The sequence below is a fragment of the Thermobia domestica genome, chromosome 7 (assembly GCF_964235325.1).
Source record: "Thermobia domestica chromosome 7, izTheDome1.hap1.1, whole genome shotgun sequence".
Classification (NCBI taxonomy): Eukaryota; Metazoa; Arthropoda; class Insecta; order Zygentoma; family Lepismatidae; genus Thermobia; species Thermobia domestica.
Genome location: NC_137460.1, coordinates 106,901,369 through 106,920,207, shown reverse-complemented (window position 1 = coordinate 106,920,207; position 18,839 = coordinate 106,901,369). Strand labels below are relative to the sequence as shown.

Here is an 18,839-nt window from a genome sequence, read left to right as displayed (position 1 = left end):
TATTAGTTTTAAAAAATTGTTGGAGCCGTTTCCAAATATATCGCAAAAGACTAAAAATCTACAGTTATCTAAAAGTATGCCAAACCAACAGGTCCGTAACTAGGGGGTCTAGGGTGAGCCGCTACCCCCTAAATTTTTACTGGCCCCCTAAAATTTTCATGGTAGGCTTGCAAATGAACTATAATATAGTGATAAACTATGGTATGGTTGGATGGCCCCCTACCTAACTTCAGCCGGGCTCCCTACATTTTTGGGCTGGCTACCGGCCTGCAAACCAACAGTCTCGATTTGAATAGCGGACAAAAATAGTTAAATTTTATATTTTAAAAAATATAAGATTTTAAGTATAATATATTAGATCAAGTTGCCTATCATCTCTTCTGGCTACACCAGTGCTGGACAAAAACTTGGTGCTTAGGTTCGTTATCAGTGTTGCCAATTCAGTTATTTTCTCACTAAATATGCTGGTTTTCAATACTTGTTTAAAGGGAAATTTTGAGTGTAAGCGTCGTGGGAAAATCTAGTGGATTGTTAATCTCATAATGCTCCAGGCATTAGTCATTACACTCTTTTACACAATGAGCTCATTATCATCTCGAAATTTTTCCCATTCAGATGAGTCATTAGTTGTCTAAACATGTAGAATAGTTTGGGACTGTATGAGATTTGTGGTGCCACTGTCCATCATTCTATTTGCTCAATTTTCTGAACTCTAATGTGTGCTGAATGCAAATTTGGTTTGTCGTGATACATCATGATGTCTCTTGCATGGAACTGTAGCCTATTTGTTTGTAAGATACGCTGCAGGTTGTCCAAGCATGAACAATATCGTGGCAATATTCATACCACGTTTGAGAAAGCCATGAAAGTTCCTATGATCACAAAAGAATGTCATCATTAACTTATTGTGTGATCTTACAAGTCGCTTTTTCTACCGCTAAAAAATCCTGACTACCTTCATTCTATCGATCATCTTTTACTTTCGAGATAGAAATAAAACACTCAGGTTTCATTTCTGGATGACCATGAAAGAATTCTGAACAATTTACAAAGAAACTTCGCAGAAGATCATCACACAGTTCTTTCCGACTTGCGGGGCCGCGGTGGCTCAGTGGCAGACCGTTCACCTCTGGTACTTGGGGTCCCGGGTTCGATCCCAGCCCCCGCCAAGTGAACTTTGTGGTGGACAAACACCGTGTGCGGGGTTCTCCCGTTTCCTCCCACATTCTTCATTCCACCATTTCATTCATTATTCATCATCACCGTCTCCTTTAGCCTAACCGGCATAACCGTGGGACGTAAAACTTAAAGATTTCATTTCATTTCATTTTTTTTCTTTCCGACTTGCACAATCTCCCTTGTCAACAGTCGTCTAGCATAAATGTTTCTGTATACCAATCGTCGGATTATCGTTAACACAGAGCCTTCATCATACGTGTATGGTCCTTGATTTGTCTTGTGGTAATGTATCGGTGTTTTCAGATGAGTTCCTCAATGACGATTGATAGTTTATCTGACCATGATTTGTCCTGGATGTTGAAACAGCTGATTAAGAATCGATGTTGATGAGTTGTTCCGGCTTAGTAGAGAAATTTGATCATTACACGATGGCGCAGCAGGGTGTTACGTTAATAAACCGTAGTGCCTTACCTCCAACAACAGGAGATAAAAATTACGTATAGGTTAAGTGGTGAAGGACCAATGCTTCTATTTACAAAATTCACTTCTTGATCTATCCTTATATTTCCCACTTGAAAATTCATTCCTTAGCACAATCTTCACACGGGATGAAAGTTCGCATGAATACACCTTCTTTGGCGTCCCCGTACATCGGAGAAGTTATATACCGGTATCCTAACTGAATAATTGAGTGTGTGTCAATAATTTTAAAAAAAATCACTTGTGTACTAAGCCAGGCCGTATCCATAGGGGGGCAAGGGGGGCCGGCCCCCCTAAACTTTGGCTGGCTCCCATAAAATTTCACGGTAGGCTTGCAAATGAACTATAATATGGTGATGAAGTATAATATGATTGGGTCGGGCCCCCCTAACTTCTACCGCCCCCCCTCCTAAATTTTTGGGCTGGCTACGGGCCTGTACTAAGCAGTTTAACGTCTACCATTATGATAAATTTGGATAAGATTAGAAGATTTTCATCTATCGTATTATAGCGAAAATTTCGTCAATTCTTCCCCGAACGCCAACTTTAATGTTCAATAACTCAAAAAAGAAGTCTACACTTAGAATATTTCATATGCATACTACATTTGTTAAGGTCCATGAACATGCCACGTTTGGTCAAGATCTAATGGGCATTATGCAGAACGTTCTGACGCGTAATTAGTGCTATACTAAAGAGCTCAACTAACATATGTTTCCTGCAGTAGCCAGGCCTTTAGTATGACGCTAATTATACGTCGAAACGATTCTCCATAAGGTCCAATGAGTTTACAAAATAAGTACGCATCGATCGTGTACGATGTAAATAATATTCTTAATTCAAAAATCAAGTCAGCGAAAATGCTAATCATATTTTCTTATTCAAAGGACTATTTTAGGCAAGAAAAACGATGAGGTGAGGTGATGATCAGGTGAGGTGAATTCCAGTTTAGCGTTCCTTTCAGCAGCGAGGCTATGTGAGACGTGGACCTACTGATTAACGTGGAATCCGAACCACATGAGCTCCCGCCGGGAATCGAACCCGGGTCTCCCGCGCCAAAGGCGCGTACGCTAACCGCTTAGCCACGGAGGAGCTCAAGATGAAAGATGATGAAACAAGAGAAAAATTGCTTGTAGAATTTGTCTTACCAGATAGATGCAGTATGTACAGTAAAGTAAGGTTAATTATTTAACACTGAAAATATGATCTGAATCTAAATTACTCTAAAAACTCCCTGCATGTATTTAATACTAATCTATATCTTTCTAGATTTGAAAAATAGTCATCTAATTTAATTCATATAATTGAACAAAGTAGTCTCAAAGTACACTCTACTTCGTTCGAAGCAAACGTGGTGGCTACAAAACCTTTAAGTTTGGAAAATCTGTTCTGAAATTACACCTGTTGTTGATGTCACTTTCGTTTCTAACGCGGAACTGTGTAATTTCCAGTTGTCTTGTATTATATGTGAAAAATTATAGAAAATAGTTTATATAAAGCTAGAAGGACTAGAGTGCCATTAAACGGGGATTTTTTAAAATATTAATGTTAAAATGGTTTCATGTATGAAGTAGTTTTAAGTGCAATTCACTTAATATTTTCACTATTATCTAAGTAATAGCTTATTACTAGACCGTAAGATGCCATTTGGATTTTATCATTTAAGATTATTACTTTCGTTGATTTGAATTAAAATGTTTATTTCTGGCATTGTACTTATTTATTTAATATTCTTTATTATTTATTTAATTAAAGAAAGACAAATCTTTGGATGTAGACGATATTCCGGCTGAGTTAATTTTAGCTGGAGGGGAATAATTATTAAACACAAACTCGTTCTCCGTATATGGAACAAGGAGGAATTGCCACAAGAGTGGAAAAAATTAATCGTTGTTCCAATTCACAAGACAGCAGACATAACTGATTGTAATATTTATCAACGCATCTCTCTTCGGGTAACATCCTGTAAAATTCTCTAAAACATTCTGTTAACAAAGACAGTGTTTTTCAGAGTTCCCCACAGAAAGAAGTCTAACGGCGTTAGATCGGAAGATTTGGGTGGATACTCGATACTTTCTCGTCGGCCTATCCACCTCTGAACAAATGTTTCATCTAGAAATTGCCGCACGTCTCCATAGTAATGTGAGTCTAACGGTTAGCCGTCTTGATAAAAAAAAAAGGAAGAAAAAACAATCTTTATCACGATAAAGCTGATGAACAGCTGGTATATTTTTTCCTGCAACATTTTAATGTACCTTATGCATATTATTGTTCCTTTAGAAAAAGAGTGGCCCGAAAAAAGTCCTCTCACACACATACCACACCACACTGATGAACCAAGAAGATGAACGACTCGTTCTTTCATAATATGGGGATTATCTCTTATTCAGTGTACACAATTAAGGCAATTATGAGTCCATTCAATTTAAAAGTCGCCTCATTAGAACAAACAATGAAAGCAGTCTATAGTTCATTATCGCAAATCCATTCACAAAATTGAAGGCGTCTACCCGGGTTGTCCTCGTTGATTGCGTCAAGCAACCTGGGAATGTAGTATTTCCTCTTTAATTGTTTTAGAATCCGGTGAACACTTGATTTGTTTACACATTATTCACGCGAAGCTTGTCGTATGAACTTCTGAAGGGGTCTTGTGAAAGTTTGGTACACTGCTTCCACCCCTCTCTCGTTCGTTACTAATGTCTTTGTGCCACAGAGTCCCTTCTTCAGATCACACTCACTTCCTTCTTAAACTTGTTGCGTGATTTCGTAAGTTAATTGTTATATGTGACGGTGGCGCAATTTCAAATTCTAAGGCCATCGTTTCTGCACTTCTTTCATGTATTCACAATTCCAGAAGCACTTTTAAGACCACTTTTGTTGCTCAAAGAAATGCTCCCAGGTATCGCAAGGGCAACTAAACTGAAAATAAAAGAAAACAAACAAATGAATGGAAAAGAAAATAAAACAAGTGAATGTCTTCGCACAGTAGTCCTGAGAGCGCCAAATAATAACAATTTGATTAGGTTATCTTTAATACCTTCTGTTATTTTTAATACCTTCTCTGTTATCTTTAATACCTTCTCTGTTATTAACATTCAAACAATGTAAATCCCTTTATTTGATACCTTGAATATGTGACGGAACTATGTAAATATAGAAAAGTGGTAAAACTTTGGAAAAACATTGTGTTACGCGTATGAAACTGATACACTGTAAATTTTATGATTTTCTGTGATCAAAGTTGAATTCTAGAGATGTAGAGGATAAAATTTTTCTAACATATGTATCTTCCAGAAGTGAAGAATTGTTAGATCTTTCACTTTATTATTCTATTTTTTCATGTGATGTCTATTAAAAAGAAAGTTTATGGTCCAATGAAATTATACGATGAGGAACAACAAGGAAGTGTAACAGCTTCTCATAAATAGGATTTTTGTCTGAAAAATAAGTGAAACAACTTTTCATGAATCACTACGTACATTAATGATCGTTCGTTGAAGCAGATTGTTAAGTAAATAAAAACCGAAATCATTTTAAGGACCTATTCACACTTATCTTTATTGTAGTTATTAACATACGAACATAAATATGAACTAACATATTCAGTTCTTGACATGATTTCTTTACACATATATACATAAAAGAACACAGTTTATTTAATCATGTTTGCCGGAGAATTTTCGAGATTTTCTTCCTATATTAATCCACGAAATCCAGTTTTGTTGGCCTTGTGATAGTTTACGAAATTTTCCTCTTTGAGTCAATGAGGAAACTGGAACATGTTCACTAATAACTCTTGATTTTAATAAACCTATATCTTGATTTTCAGTTATTAGTTTTCCTTTAATTGGACACTGATTGATTAAATCTATAGGAATTTCGTTGTTCTGATAAGCAGAAAGCATACCCTGGATATTATTTTTCGGAATCTTAACTTGAAAAGGCTTTCGTTTTCTTCTAGACTTAATTAGTTTTGCAGCATACTCTTCAACAATGCTGGAATCACTAATGATGTGGCTTGAATCTGAATTCTGATGTTTGATGTTTTCTTTCTCTGTTGTTGGCCAGGGCTTAATTTTTGGTTTCTTATATGATTTTATTGGTCTCCTAGACAAGGCTCGTCCCAACACTGAAGAAAGAGTTGCATTTCTTGTGTTGTTATGCAGTTGAGCAATATCCTTTATCGTGTTCTTGTTTCCGTCTCCGTGTGCAGAAGGTAATCTTTTACCAATTATCTTTGCTAGTTTTTTGTATGTTTTTCCATACATTCTATTTGCAGATGAAGACATCTTTCCTCCTATTGATTGATCTGCAATCTGGCTGTTAAAGAATGCTGTAACATATCCCATAAATAATTCATTATTTCCTACTTTACGTTTAGGTACACCTCCAAAATGTTTTTTCTTCGGTAAATGTCTGCTTTTCTTAAGAGTCATATTTCCTCCATTCTTTTGCAAGTCCATACTTAACTGCTTTCTCAACGAAGGTTTTCTTGACTGTACAGTACTATTATCCAACTCTTCTGATATCTGTGACAACAATACAATATCATTTCTTTTTGACTTACTATTAACAATATATTCTTGGTCCTCTGGAAATTTCGGCGACTTTATCTTATCTTCGGGGATTTTCTTTTCAGTTGATTCATTTCTAGCTAACTGAAAATGGTTTATTGTGCAACTTTCCTTTGGCTTCTTATCACGTTCAGGTATACAAAAAATGGGGATTTTATTTTCGGTCTTTAACTTATGATGGTCCTCATTGAGATGAAATGTGATATCATTGCTTAATTCATCTTTAGATATTTTACTTTGATGTTCTCGTGACTTACCGACATCATTTACATTTGATTTGTCATCGTCTACAGCTCTAGGAGTCTCTGATTCAGACAATTCAGATACTTTCTCAGAAGCATTTTTTGAACCACAAGAATTTTTATAATCATTTTTTGTGGCGACAGTTAAATTACTTGTTTCAATTTTCGGATTTATCTTTTTCTTTCTATTTTTTGACTCACTGAATCTAAACCATGAACATCGTGGAATTTGAAAGACGCTTTCAAACCAACTCGATTGTTCTTTGTTACTAAATTCAGTGTTTGTTTCTTGTTTTGAAACTTTATCATGTATTTGGTTTTCAACAATACCTTGATTAATATTAAATGTACCGGCGTCAGAGAGCTCATCAACTGCAGCCTTCTTTCTTTCAGTGTTCCTTCTTAATGTTATAAAATCGTCAATCATTTCATAGAATGTTCGTTTACGAGTCGAAGAAAATTCTGGCTTATTTCGTATAAACACTGAAGTTTTCGGAGATTCGTATTCAGGGGCTGAATTTTCTTTACTTTGTGGAAACGATACGTTGTTCTGCTTTTGTGGCTCCATTCCTATCGTTCCATTAGCTGTATTATTGATATGCTGTACCTTATCTTCCATAAAGAAATAATCTGACATATCTTTCTCCAAAGTATTATCAGTGTGTCTTATCAATTCATCTCCCTCAGTTGTATGTACATTGTCGTCATTTAGCACTTGCATTTCCGTCTTATTCTTCTTCAACCAAGCGTTTTGGCAACCAACAACTATTCCATTTCTTCTTTTAGTTGACACGATAAGATTAGTTCCTTTAAGCGATTTCTCATCATCAATCAAGGTTGAGCGTTTCTTAGACTCAACATTACTATAATCATAATCATCTGTTTCTTTTGTATCGTCTTCTTCTTCTGCTGCTGTTGTTGTTGTTTCACGGAGAAAGTCCGCGATTTGTAACGTAGGTACTCTGGCTTTGTTTGCAGAATCCGGTTTTAATGATATTTCTTCATCGTCATCTTCATGGCTAGGAATGGAAAGAAATCCTAAATCAGACCTAATTTTGCCTTGCTTCGTTAATTTCGCATAAATATTTTCATCAGGGAAAGTATTTGTGTTTGGTTTATTCTTCAGGATGTTTCCTTTAACTGTAGCATTTTTACCGAGAGACATGCTATGTCGATCTGACTGCGTCTGACCAGCTTTCGAATTACAATGAATATCTTTGTACATTTTAAGTTTATCTGCTATTTCTGTTTCAACGGATGTTATATTGACTCCATAGGTACTTTGAGAAGGCAATGGCTCTGTTCCTATTGTTTTATTAGCTATGTTTTTGATATGTTGTATCTTATGTTCCATAAAGAAATAATTTGACGTATCTTTCTCCAAATTATTATCAGTATATTTTATCAATTTATCTCCCTCAGTCGTATGTACATTGTCGACTTTTAGTACTTGCAACTCTGTCTTATTCTTCTTCAACCAAGAGGGAACGTTTTTGCAAACAACAGATGCTATATCATTTCTTCTTTTAGTTGTCACGATAGGATTAGTTCCTTGAAGCGATTTCTGATCATCAATGAACATTGAGTGTTTATTGTACAAGATAGAGTCAACATTCCTACCACCATAATTATCTGCTTCTTTTGTATCTTCTTCTTCTGCTGCTGTTGTTGTTGTTTCACGGAGATAATCCACGATTTGTAACGTAGGTACTCTGGCTTTATTTGCAGAATCCGGATTTAATATTTCTTCATCATTTTCCTGGCTAGGAATGAAAATACATCCTGAATTTGACATATTTTTGCCTTGCTTCGTTAATTTCGCATAAATAATTTCGTGAATGAAAGTATTTCTGTGTGGTTTATTCTTCAGGATATTTCCTTTGACAGTAACATTTTTACCCAGAGATGTGTTATGTTGATCTGAGCGTGTTTGATTAATTTTCGAATTCCAATTAATATATTCGTACACGTCACGTTTATCTCCTTTTTCTGCTTCACTTCTTTTTGTTTCAACGGATGCTATATTGACTCCATAGATACTCTCTGAAGGCAATGGCTTCTCAGGAAATATATAAATAGAGTACATTGTGATCACGTCAAGTATTTTGCCCAGTAGTTCTTCCTTCACTTGACATCCCCATGCTTCCCGAAGCAGATCCTTTGCTGTTTCCCGAACATTTTTAACTCCCACCACTGAATCATTCTTCATGGATATTGTTCCTATGAGGAGACTTCTCTTAATAGGAGCAAGGCCAGGATCCGACAGTGTTAAGAGCATAAAGGACGCACTTTGACTAACTTTATCAATGTTTTCTATAATGACAATATTTTTCTTATCCAGATCTGATATGACACGGCTGAAAAACATTGGTGCTGTTCGTGTAGCACTATATAAACTCCCTTGTATGGGTTTATAGTCATATTCTGTTGGTTTTAAGAGTTTTCTGCTAAATTCAGCTATTGTTTTGGCTAAACACTTTGATGTTTCCTCACAGAGTTTAGGTGCAAGAAGTAGAACTACAGCTGGATGCAAAGAAGTTTCGTTCAAAATTGGCCACAAGGCCTCAGCCAGAGTGCCCCAACTTCTGACATGTTGTGTTGGAAATGATTTTCTCAATCTCCTCATTTCTTCTTTTAGTCTTGTCTGTTTGTCATTCGGTGATAAACGAATGACCGCAGATATCGAAGATGCTATAATCATCAAGGTCAAAATATGGACTAGTAGGCTCTGCATTTTCTCTGTAAATCAAATTAGTATTTTATTAATGAAAATATCCTTTCACAAAGTTTAATTATAATTAATGAATGGTAGATTTATCAAATTTGATGATTAATAAAATAATGAAGATGTTGTAACTATACATACCAATCGTTTTGTTTTGAAAAGGTTGAATATATAAAACGTAAGGGAGAAGACCTATGCGTATGCTAAGAAACGAATGAAAAGTAATGTAAATTATTATCTAAGGCAAGTGGGTCAAAACTAATCCGTTTTCGATTGCTTCGACACAGAATAGGTTAAACTGACAATATTGTGGTGCTGTAACAATGATCCTCTGGAGTTCCTAAGCTGGGGTAACTTCATTTTTCAATAGGTATAGAGAGAGTAGCGAGCGTACACTCCAGTAAGCAACCACGGTGAGTTTAATTTCCTTTCATTTTACCGTAACAGACTTTATCTTAGGCGTTTTCTTTGTAGATAGCTTTGTCACAAGAAAATTATTTTATACTCCGAGTTCGGATAGCCTTGAATTACAAACCACTCTGAGTTGAACCTAAATATAAAAATGCAGGATGTGTGCGTATTTACTTCCCCTCCCATTCCTAATCCTAACAACTCGTACATCCTTCATTTGTTCATTCAACAGAGTTCACGTTGTTTGCAGATAATGTGAGTACTTGTATTTCTCTGAAGTAGTGTATTTTTCATGTATTTTCTTTAAGTTATCTTGAAGTAAGTAAACTGCATCTGTTGTTTGCAAAACTAAACGTTTTTGCAAGTTGTGCTTAGTTGTTACAGCCTTGAAATATAGTAATTTGATGGCTAATTATGTGTTTTGTATTAATGGTAGATCTAAAGTAAGATAGGAACCAGGGAACTACTAAGTCTATTGCAGCCTTGGTAAGACCTATAATCTTGTCATGAATCCTATGACAGTCTTATAGATTTAGGATTGTGGACCTGGGTGCAATAATGATCTAACTATTAATGATTTGAAAATAAGAAGCCTAGGCTTAAAGTTGTCCATTTTCTTCTGAAAATTATTTAACATTGCTTATACGTTCAATAAGTTTTGAACAGATGATTATAATATATATTAATTGCAATGTGATAATGAAATTTTAGGTGAACATATTTTAATCCTAAGCCTCCATTTAGTGTGGCGCATTTCATCCAACGTTCTTTTCAGGCATTGAATGCACTTTGACAAAATTCAGTAGTTGACTTTTACACCATTTTAAATCGAAACTGACATAAAATAATATTAAATATTCACGAGAAACTACATAATCTTATGTTTACTTACCTTTGAGTTTTCAAGTTGAATAGGCCATTCAAAAATTGTCACCTGTATTATCTGGGATTGCCCTAGGTAGGTATGGGCAGTCATACCTACCCAGGTATATCAGTTGTTTCGTTTAAGCTGTAAAATTTGAAAATTAAAAAAAATAATACAAAAATCTTCTGTCATTATATGCTGAATTTTATCACAACAATTGAGTTTTAACTCAATTGATTACAAATTATTGCTGAAGATGTTGCTATGTATCACATCATTGTTATAGATCTGTTGCAGACTATTTAGTATACACGATTTTAACCCGAGTCCCTAAATTCTGCAGTGGAAGGATGAAAAGAAAGGTTTCCAAGCTGAAGGTTACCATTAGTATGGCAAAACATTCATATTATTGTGGCAAAAGGCACGGATAAGTGTTATTAGTTGATAGATTGGTTTAGGTATTTAATGGGAACGTCAGTGTTCTTGTTCACCATCAATAGCCAATGGTCGGACAGATACATACATCTCATAAGAAAAAGAAAAATTTTAAATATAAAATACGGCAAAAATAAGACTTATAAAAAAGTTATAGAATCATTTCGTGATCAGTTAAGTAACAAAGTAATATAATAATGTATATAAAGAAATTATAGATTACTTTGATTGTGCATATATAATGGGTACGTCAGGTTGGAGGAAATTTGCTAAGACATGTTACTTAAAAATAACTCCATAAATTAAAACAATACTTCAAAAATTAGACTACTTAAATTTTAAAACGAGTTACATGAAATAACGGAACAAAACAGAAGAATGTAGAAAATTAAAGCAGAAGTATTTATAATGTTTAAATAACAATATAGAAAGCATAAAGCAAGAAAAATAACTAAAAATAGCAATATCAATAAAACAAGTCCATTTAAATACAATACAAATAGCCTCAAGGAACGTGAACTATTTCAATGGTGGGTACAAAGCACGAATACGATTACCGAAAACAGTTATCCTCCAACACTTGACTACAAATATTAGTCTGTCCTAAACCTTCTCTGAAATGTGCGTATTCAAGAGATTCTACAACAATATGCCAAATATTCAATGGGACGATTGACATCACACAATAAATTTAAATATGTAAATCCGTTCATCCGCGACGATTAGAATGTGACGAAGTAAATCATTGTCCAAAATAGGTTTCTATATGTCGCTTCCCAGTGACAACACATTCGTTGTAGAAAATAGTAACAGATCAAAGCACACCAGATTGACTCTAGTATGGCACCTGTAAATGCAGCGTTTTTGACTGCTATTTCAGGTCACTCGTGTCCCCGAATGCTGAAATTTCCCACCACTAAACAGAAAACAATAACACAATCCTGTTTCTGTGGCTGATAGCATCTCTCAAGAATGTTTTTCACAATGGCGTGTTTAGTAATGACGTTCTGCTAGGTATAATAACGCTTTGTGAGTCAGTGCAGATAAGCAAAACCTGAAGTACGTGGTCGAGGACAAAAGTTTCTTAACTGCTGTTAGTTCAGCAGTGAATTTTGCACACAGGTCATACAGACTAAATTCTGAGCCACGACACAACTGTATCACACGAAGGCACAGCCAGCAGAATTCTCATCTTTGATACTGTCCATACTATACAAAACATTAAAATTGGGATACAGTTCTACCAACACTCCTAAATCTTGTTGGTATTCCTGGGAACCTGTGTGCTGATTGAGTGTGCTACAATAACCGAAGTAAAATTTTGCGGAAAACCATACGGAAGAGAAACGCGCGTATTGGTATATAAGGAATTATCAGTAGTTAATTAATAGCTAACAAGAAAAAAAAACAGAAGCATTTCTGGGGTAGATTTATTTATTTCGTTTCACCAGATAATGTTTCTCAGGTAACAGCAGGATAATGCAGACAGACACAGAAGTTCATATAACATTAGTTCTAGTAATAAATGAATATCTTCGTTCCTAAAAGATAACAGCGCACGAAAAACAATATGAGTTACGGTACCAATCTCCACTTTTCCAATAAATAATATAAAGAAGCAATTTTGTTGTATGAACATTTAGTTCACTGTTATTTTTTCTTTTTCTTATTTTTTTTATCACCTTTCATGCACTTCCCCTGTTTTTAGAACTTACCTGGAATGTCGCTGTATATATTGTATATAAAGGTTCTAGGTTCATTATAAGTTAGTGTATTTCATAGTTACTTATACTATTTCTGAAATCAATGTTAATATTGTGTAAGACGAATCTTTATTCTTTAAGATGTTGATAATGTGCCAACCAAGAAACAGGATATAAGGCCACAGAAGGATCACACATCTGTGATGATACTATTATGTACTTTCATAATATTCATTTTTTGTAAAGTTCTCTTTCTTAAGAAAATGTTATAATTTACGCGCGTCTACATCACGCAGTAAGAAGCTGGATCATCAAGTCCAATTTCAAAGTCTTTATGATAAGTCTCCACGTGTTGATCCAAACTCACATGATAATTTGACCTTTGCTCTTACAACAGTTTTATATATTACTTACAATACAAGGTTCGGAACATTCCGAGAAGGGTTGTTAAAAGTGTTGTTCCTTTTATTTGTCTGTATCTGGAATAAAACTATGTTTAGACTTAATTTAAAAAAAAAAAAAAAAAAGTTTATAATATTTTTATAATACTTCATTTTGTTGTGGAACTTGTATTTTGTTTCTTCAAATTTCAATAAAACTACACGCTTAACAAAAAGAGATCCTATTTATTTGAAGAAAAGAAGCTACGCAGATTACAACGTTAATCATACAACAATTTTTCATTTATTCGCAGTATCATTAAAATATATTTAAGCATTTAATATCTCATTCATAAATTAATATTTACTTAATAAGAGCAGAATAACAAGATTGACTAACAGTTACGTGCTTCTTGTTTCGACCGAAACGATTTTACAATCAGTTGGGTGCCATAACAACGGTTAGCAATCCTGAATATGTATACAAATCTAAGAAATGTAAACCTAAATAATTCCTGTTACGTTGACATTGGCATTCCAAACAAAGAAGGAAACAACGGAATCCTCACTGATTTCGGAGCCTTGCAGATAGGAAATGTGGGCCCTACTTCATAAAATTCTTTTACATCAATTATTTTACTTATAATAATACCCTAATGTGTACTAGAGAATGTTATTTTTTGGCGGATGCTCAAATAACTTCGTTCAAATTGATGACATGGCGGCAAACTTATATGTGATGAAAATCGTTGGCTTCAAACCACTGCCTTAGAAAGTGTTCCTTAAGGGAGAAGTTATATTAATGGCTACATAATATGCCATAATACTACATTACATAAAACATGAACCGACTTAAAAATACAAACCAACTTGTGCTTGGTGTCCATTAAAAAACATAAATGCTATCTAACCAAGTCAAAACTATTTATAGTATGTGCCATATCCAGATATCCATATTTGAGAATCCACCTGTACATCTGCAACAATGTTTATAGAGGTAGTTGGTGAGTACTTCAAATTATATGCCCATAGCCAAACTCCATCTATAAAAATTGTTGCGTGAGTATCGCAGAATTCTGAAACATGTATTTTGGGGTAGCACACATATTGGTTCCTAAGCAAAGTCTTGACCCGACTACGGTAGGTCCCATAGTATTGGAGCTATGGACTTTTAAAGATCATTTTTTCATGTTTTTGGCAGCCTGTAACTCCGAAAGGAAGCATTTGTGTCACCTCCTAAACTTTATATGTGTTGTTTATGGAGGACAGCGCTGGAGGTCGTGGCTCCTGTTGAAAGAGGGCGTTTCTACTGCTGAAATACTTAGATTATTTGTGGCATCGTATGCAGAATATGGATTGTCGCCGAAAACAGTACACAACTGGGTAGAATGTTGGAAAGTGAGTAGCACCTCGATTAAAAAGTGGAATAATTCTAGAACGAAAGTGGTAGTGGCAACACCAGCCACCATCGCCGTGATAGAGATAGGACTATTCAAGAGAACAAATGCATCACATTCTCTAAAATGAAGGCTGTCACAGGACTAGACAGAAACATCTTGATGCTCATCGTGCACAACTATTTACACGTGGAAAGGTCAATGCAAGATGGGTTCCAAAACTCTTGTGTATAGAGCAAAGCAATGTCGAGTGGATGTGTGCAGGGAACTTTTGCATACCACTGGCAAAAGTGCATAAAGGTAAGGGGAGATTATATTGAGAAGGTGACATCAGTTGCTGTGTAATCTGTATGAATGTGTCTGAAAAAAATAAGTGTAAATCATTATAGTACGCTCCTCGTGAAATGAAATATTTCAGTTTAACGTCTCATAATGATACCTGTTAGGCTAAGGGAGACGAATGATTAAGGCCAATAAATGACGGTAAAATAATTGGTGGAATGAAAATGTGAGAAAATTCAAGGGTATCCCAAGAAAACCAACGGACACGATGTCCACCACAAACTTACTTGGACGGGGGTCCACGCACCAGAGATAAGAGCTCTAACACTGAGTCATCGTGCCCCCAAAGTAGATAGATAAATTGATTGATAGATATAAATATATTGTATGCCGGTATATTAAATTGCATATCTTAAATAATGTATGCGAAATTAAACGTAAAAGATTATAGCTGATACAGTAAATACTCTGTTATCAGCAGGTATATTATCCGGTTGTCTTCCTTTCCTTTTCCTTCCTTTTTCGTGAAGATAAATTGCGGTATTAAAAGAAAATGTTTAATAAACTTTATAACACACTGTCCTTTAAACAAAAACTTCAATCACTAATAAAGAGGAGGTATTTTAACAACACGAAGAAAACCGCTGACTTTTCTTTTGCTTTTTTTTTTAAAAAAAAAAAGTAAATTGACAAACTTGTAAGTTGCAACAGTACACAAACACACCCACCGAAATTTCTTAGTTCTAGAGACGAGAAGGCCAACCAAACAACAAATGAAAAGAGAATTATCAACAAAATGTCTAATTTATCCTCTTTAGAACAACTCAAAACATACTAGAGTGAAATGGTAATTCACAGCTTATTGCTTTCATTTTTTTTTTAATTTTGCGTTCAATATAAACCAAGATGTAACCAAGGATGTTATAAAATAGAGGATCTGCCCAAACGTGTCTTCACCATATTAACTCAAGGAAGCCAAAAAACAACCGAGCATCGTCTGATTAGCTACTCTCGCTTCCGCCATGATAGTTGGCTCGAAACATTGCGATCTTAGTGGCGCGGAGTGGGCAGAGTAGGTACGGCGAAGCTGTGACGTATGGCTTCACGATTTTGTTGTGTAGGCATATCCTCTATTTTATAACATCCTTGGATGTAACAACGAATAACATTTATTACGCAAATGTCAACGTACGCAAACAACTTCAATGTACTTGTATATGAACTTCCATAATGTTCTGAAAATACACTAAATAATTTATTTTTAATTTTTTTCTTTCTGGAAATATGGTTTCCTTACAACCAAACTGGCTGAAGGCCAAAGCGTTCATTAACTTCAAATTTACAAAAGACTTTTTTTTTTTTTTTTTTGGCAAGTGTTGTTTAACAACCTCCAATAAATGTTGCAAGAAGCTACTTGCAGAAAATTTCCATATAGTCACCATATATTATAAATTTAATAAATATACACATTTATTACTAAAAATGTGAATGTAACATATTAGAATTTTATTTCTTTTAAATCATGTACAAGCCATGCACATGAACTATGGACGTGTGCTTGTCATCAACTCCGTTTCGACTCTCAAAAGAAATTAGAAAGAATGAAAGGGTTGATGAGTTTGAGGTAACACAAATTTCAAATCTTCTGCTTTCCCACTTAAATTAACGTTTACTCCCACTTCATCAAACCAATTTACTTCTTCAAATCTAAGTGCGAATAGTAGGTGAACATTCACAAACCAAACTTCAATTTTCACACAAGTTAATTTTTTACTTAACGGTAACTCCTTAACTGACATATAAAACATAAACTAAATATATTCAACAAACTTTAGCATATCAACAATTCATTTGTCATAACTGTCTTAAATGCCTATTTAGTCAAAACTGTTCCATTTTAACAGCGATATAGTCGTCAAATTTTTTTACCATACATTATTATTCATCTTAAATACATTATTTTAATAACTTGCCGACTTCACTCAACGTACCTTGTCTTCTTTATGGGAAAACTACGCAGAAGATATGCTGATAAATTACTCGTATTATCTATTGGCGAACTCTGCAAACATAACCTAACCAGTTGACCGACTGAAATACTGCCATCGCATTTAGTGCTTGCTACACCTCGGTGGCTCAGTGGTAAAGCTTTCACCTCTGGTGCATGGGGTTCCTGGTTCGATCCCAGCTCGCGCCAAGTGAACTTTGTGGTGGACAAACACCGTGTGTATGGGTTTTCTCGGGATTCTCCCGTTTCCTCCTACTTTCACCATTTCATTCATTATCACCGTCTCCTACCCTAACCGGCATAACTGTGCGACGTAAAACTCAAAGATTTCATTTAATTTTTCTGAAATGCTGCCAACTAACGATCGCTCGAAAAATACTAACGCCAAAGATTTTCCCAATCAGCTTCTCTAACTCATATAAAAAATACTACAAAATTTATAACAATCTCTGAAGATGAAGGCAATATCTGCATTCAAAACGTTGGAAGTCAGTATTTTCGCCTAGTTGATAGCACGAAAAAACTTACTAAAATTTATAACTTTCTTCTACATTAGCATACAGAGTAATTCCATTTCAAAATACAGAAAATTGCTCTTTATAAAGTCATCTGTATGCGTAGGCCTCCTATTGTAAATAAAGATTGTTCAAAAGATTTTTCGTGTTAATTTTTATATCTTTTCGGTCAATTTGCGGTGCCGTGCCACCCAATTCCCAGGATGTAGTTTACCGTACATGAAAAAAAAAAAAAACGTCCCAAAATTCTTTAACACTGTCATACAAAGTTTCTGACCCTTTTCTTGAACCATACAATTTTATTTTCACTCCCAAAATCTCAAGAAAGGTAATTATAAATATTGATTTCCATATTTCGTGGGCTTTTGTGTACTAAAGTGCGCCGGTAACGTATTGGTAGTAACAATTTCATTTTTACTGTATTTCTAGAATGTACTATCATGGAACGTTCAGGATTCGTATTTTTTGAATCATTGTTTGCAGTATGTGTGTGTTGCTTATACCAGAAATTATCCGCAAAGCTTCTTTTTGTTTTCTTAACACTCCCAGAAGACAATACCTTAATAATGAGTGAGTTGTGTAAGGAAAATATTGAGTACTGTTTATTATTATTATTATTATTATTATTATTATTATTATTATTATTATTATTATTATTATTATTAAACGCTAAGTGGCATGTTGGGACCTTGAAAATAAGGCCAGCTATACACTATAGGATAGATCCTAGGAAATCTCTTACGATTGTTCCTTCAAGATCTCAACGTGTATGGCATCAGATCGCACGTCATTTCCTATGTTCTAAACCAGTGCTATTCAACCTGGGGTACGTGAACATCTTTCTGGGGGTACGTAATCCTAAAATAAGCACATTTCCAATATTTATTAAATGATCATAGTTGAAGAAAATTTTGAAATTTCCCATGTTAATTTTTTTTCCAGATGTACTGTTTATCCCCCTGTAAATAGTCTTTTGATTGACACACTGATTGTCCTTTTGTTGGGTCTTTATTTGTCCCCCTTTTTAATCAACAGAACATGTCTATTAAGTTTAATAAGTTCATTTAATAAGTTTTTAGATTTAATTTGTTTTAAAGAGCTTCAGCGGTACACAATTGGATGGCGAACTGTATGTAGGGATACGCGATAAAAAAAAGGTTGAATAGCACAGTTCTAAACTATCCTATGAGAGTTTTCGTGTTTAGAGCACGCTCTATTTCGGAACGAAAATTTGTAAGATTTCGATTTAAGTGACATCAGGTGAGAGAAAGTGGAAACAAATTTGTTTTCTCCCCGCCAGCCGTATGTGGGCGAAAGAGCAAAAGTACTCTACAAAATGAAGAGTCGTCTAGAGACTGATGAGGCGTTTTGCTAATTTATCTTCTGATTTTTATGCTTTTTAGAGGTGTGTAATTTATGTCTCTAGAGCGCCTGGTATCAATATTAGTAGGATGTGCAGTGCAGTTACATTATGGGATTTCCTACCAGATATGTCGTAACATTTTTCTTCAGATAAATCCTCAGATATTTCCTAGGATTTATAGTGTAAAACAGGCCTTATTCCTAAGTTGAGCATGCCTTCAATAGACACAAATTCTGCTTTGGATTTGAAAAATGTGTGCAGAGTGTTGTTAATTGCATTT

General features: G+C 34.8%; 1 protein-coding gene across 1 annotated transcript; it reads right to left on the bottom strand.

The window, feature by feature from the left end:
- Positions 1-5,201: 5,201 nt before the first annotated feature.
- LOC145690304 (uncharacterized) lies at positions 5,202-10,685 on the bottom strand. Its single transcript, XM_081765080.1, has 2 exons — positions 10,504-10,685; positions 5,202-9,214 (listed from the first exon to the last, which is right to left on the bottom strand). The coding sequence occupies exon 2, from the start codon at positions 9,207-9,209 to the stop codon at positions 5,316-5,318; it is 3,894 nt and encodes a 1,297-aa protein (XP_081621206.1). The 5' UTR covers positions 9,210-9,214; positions 10,504-10,685; the 3' UTR covers positions 5,202-5,315.
- Positions 10,686-18,839: the final 8,154 nt, after the last annotated feature.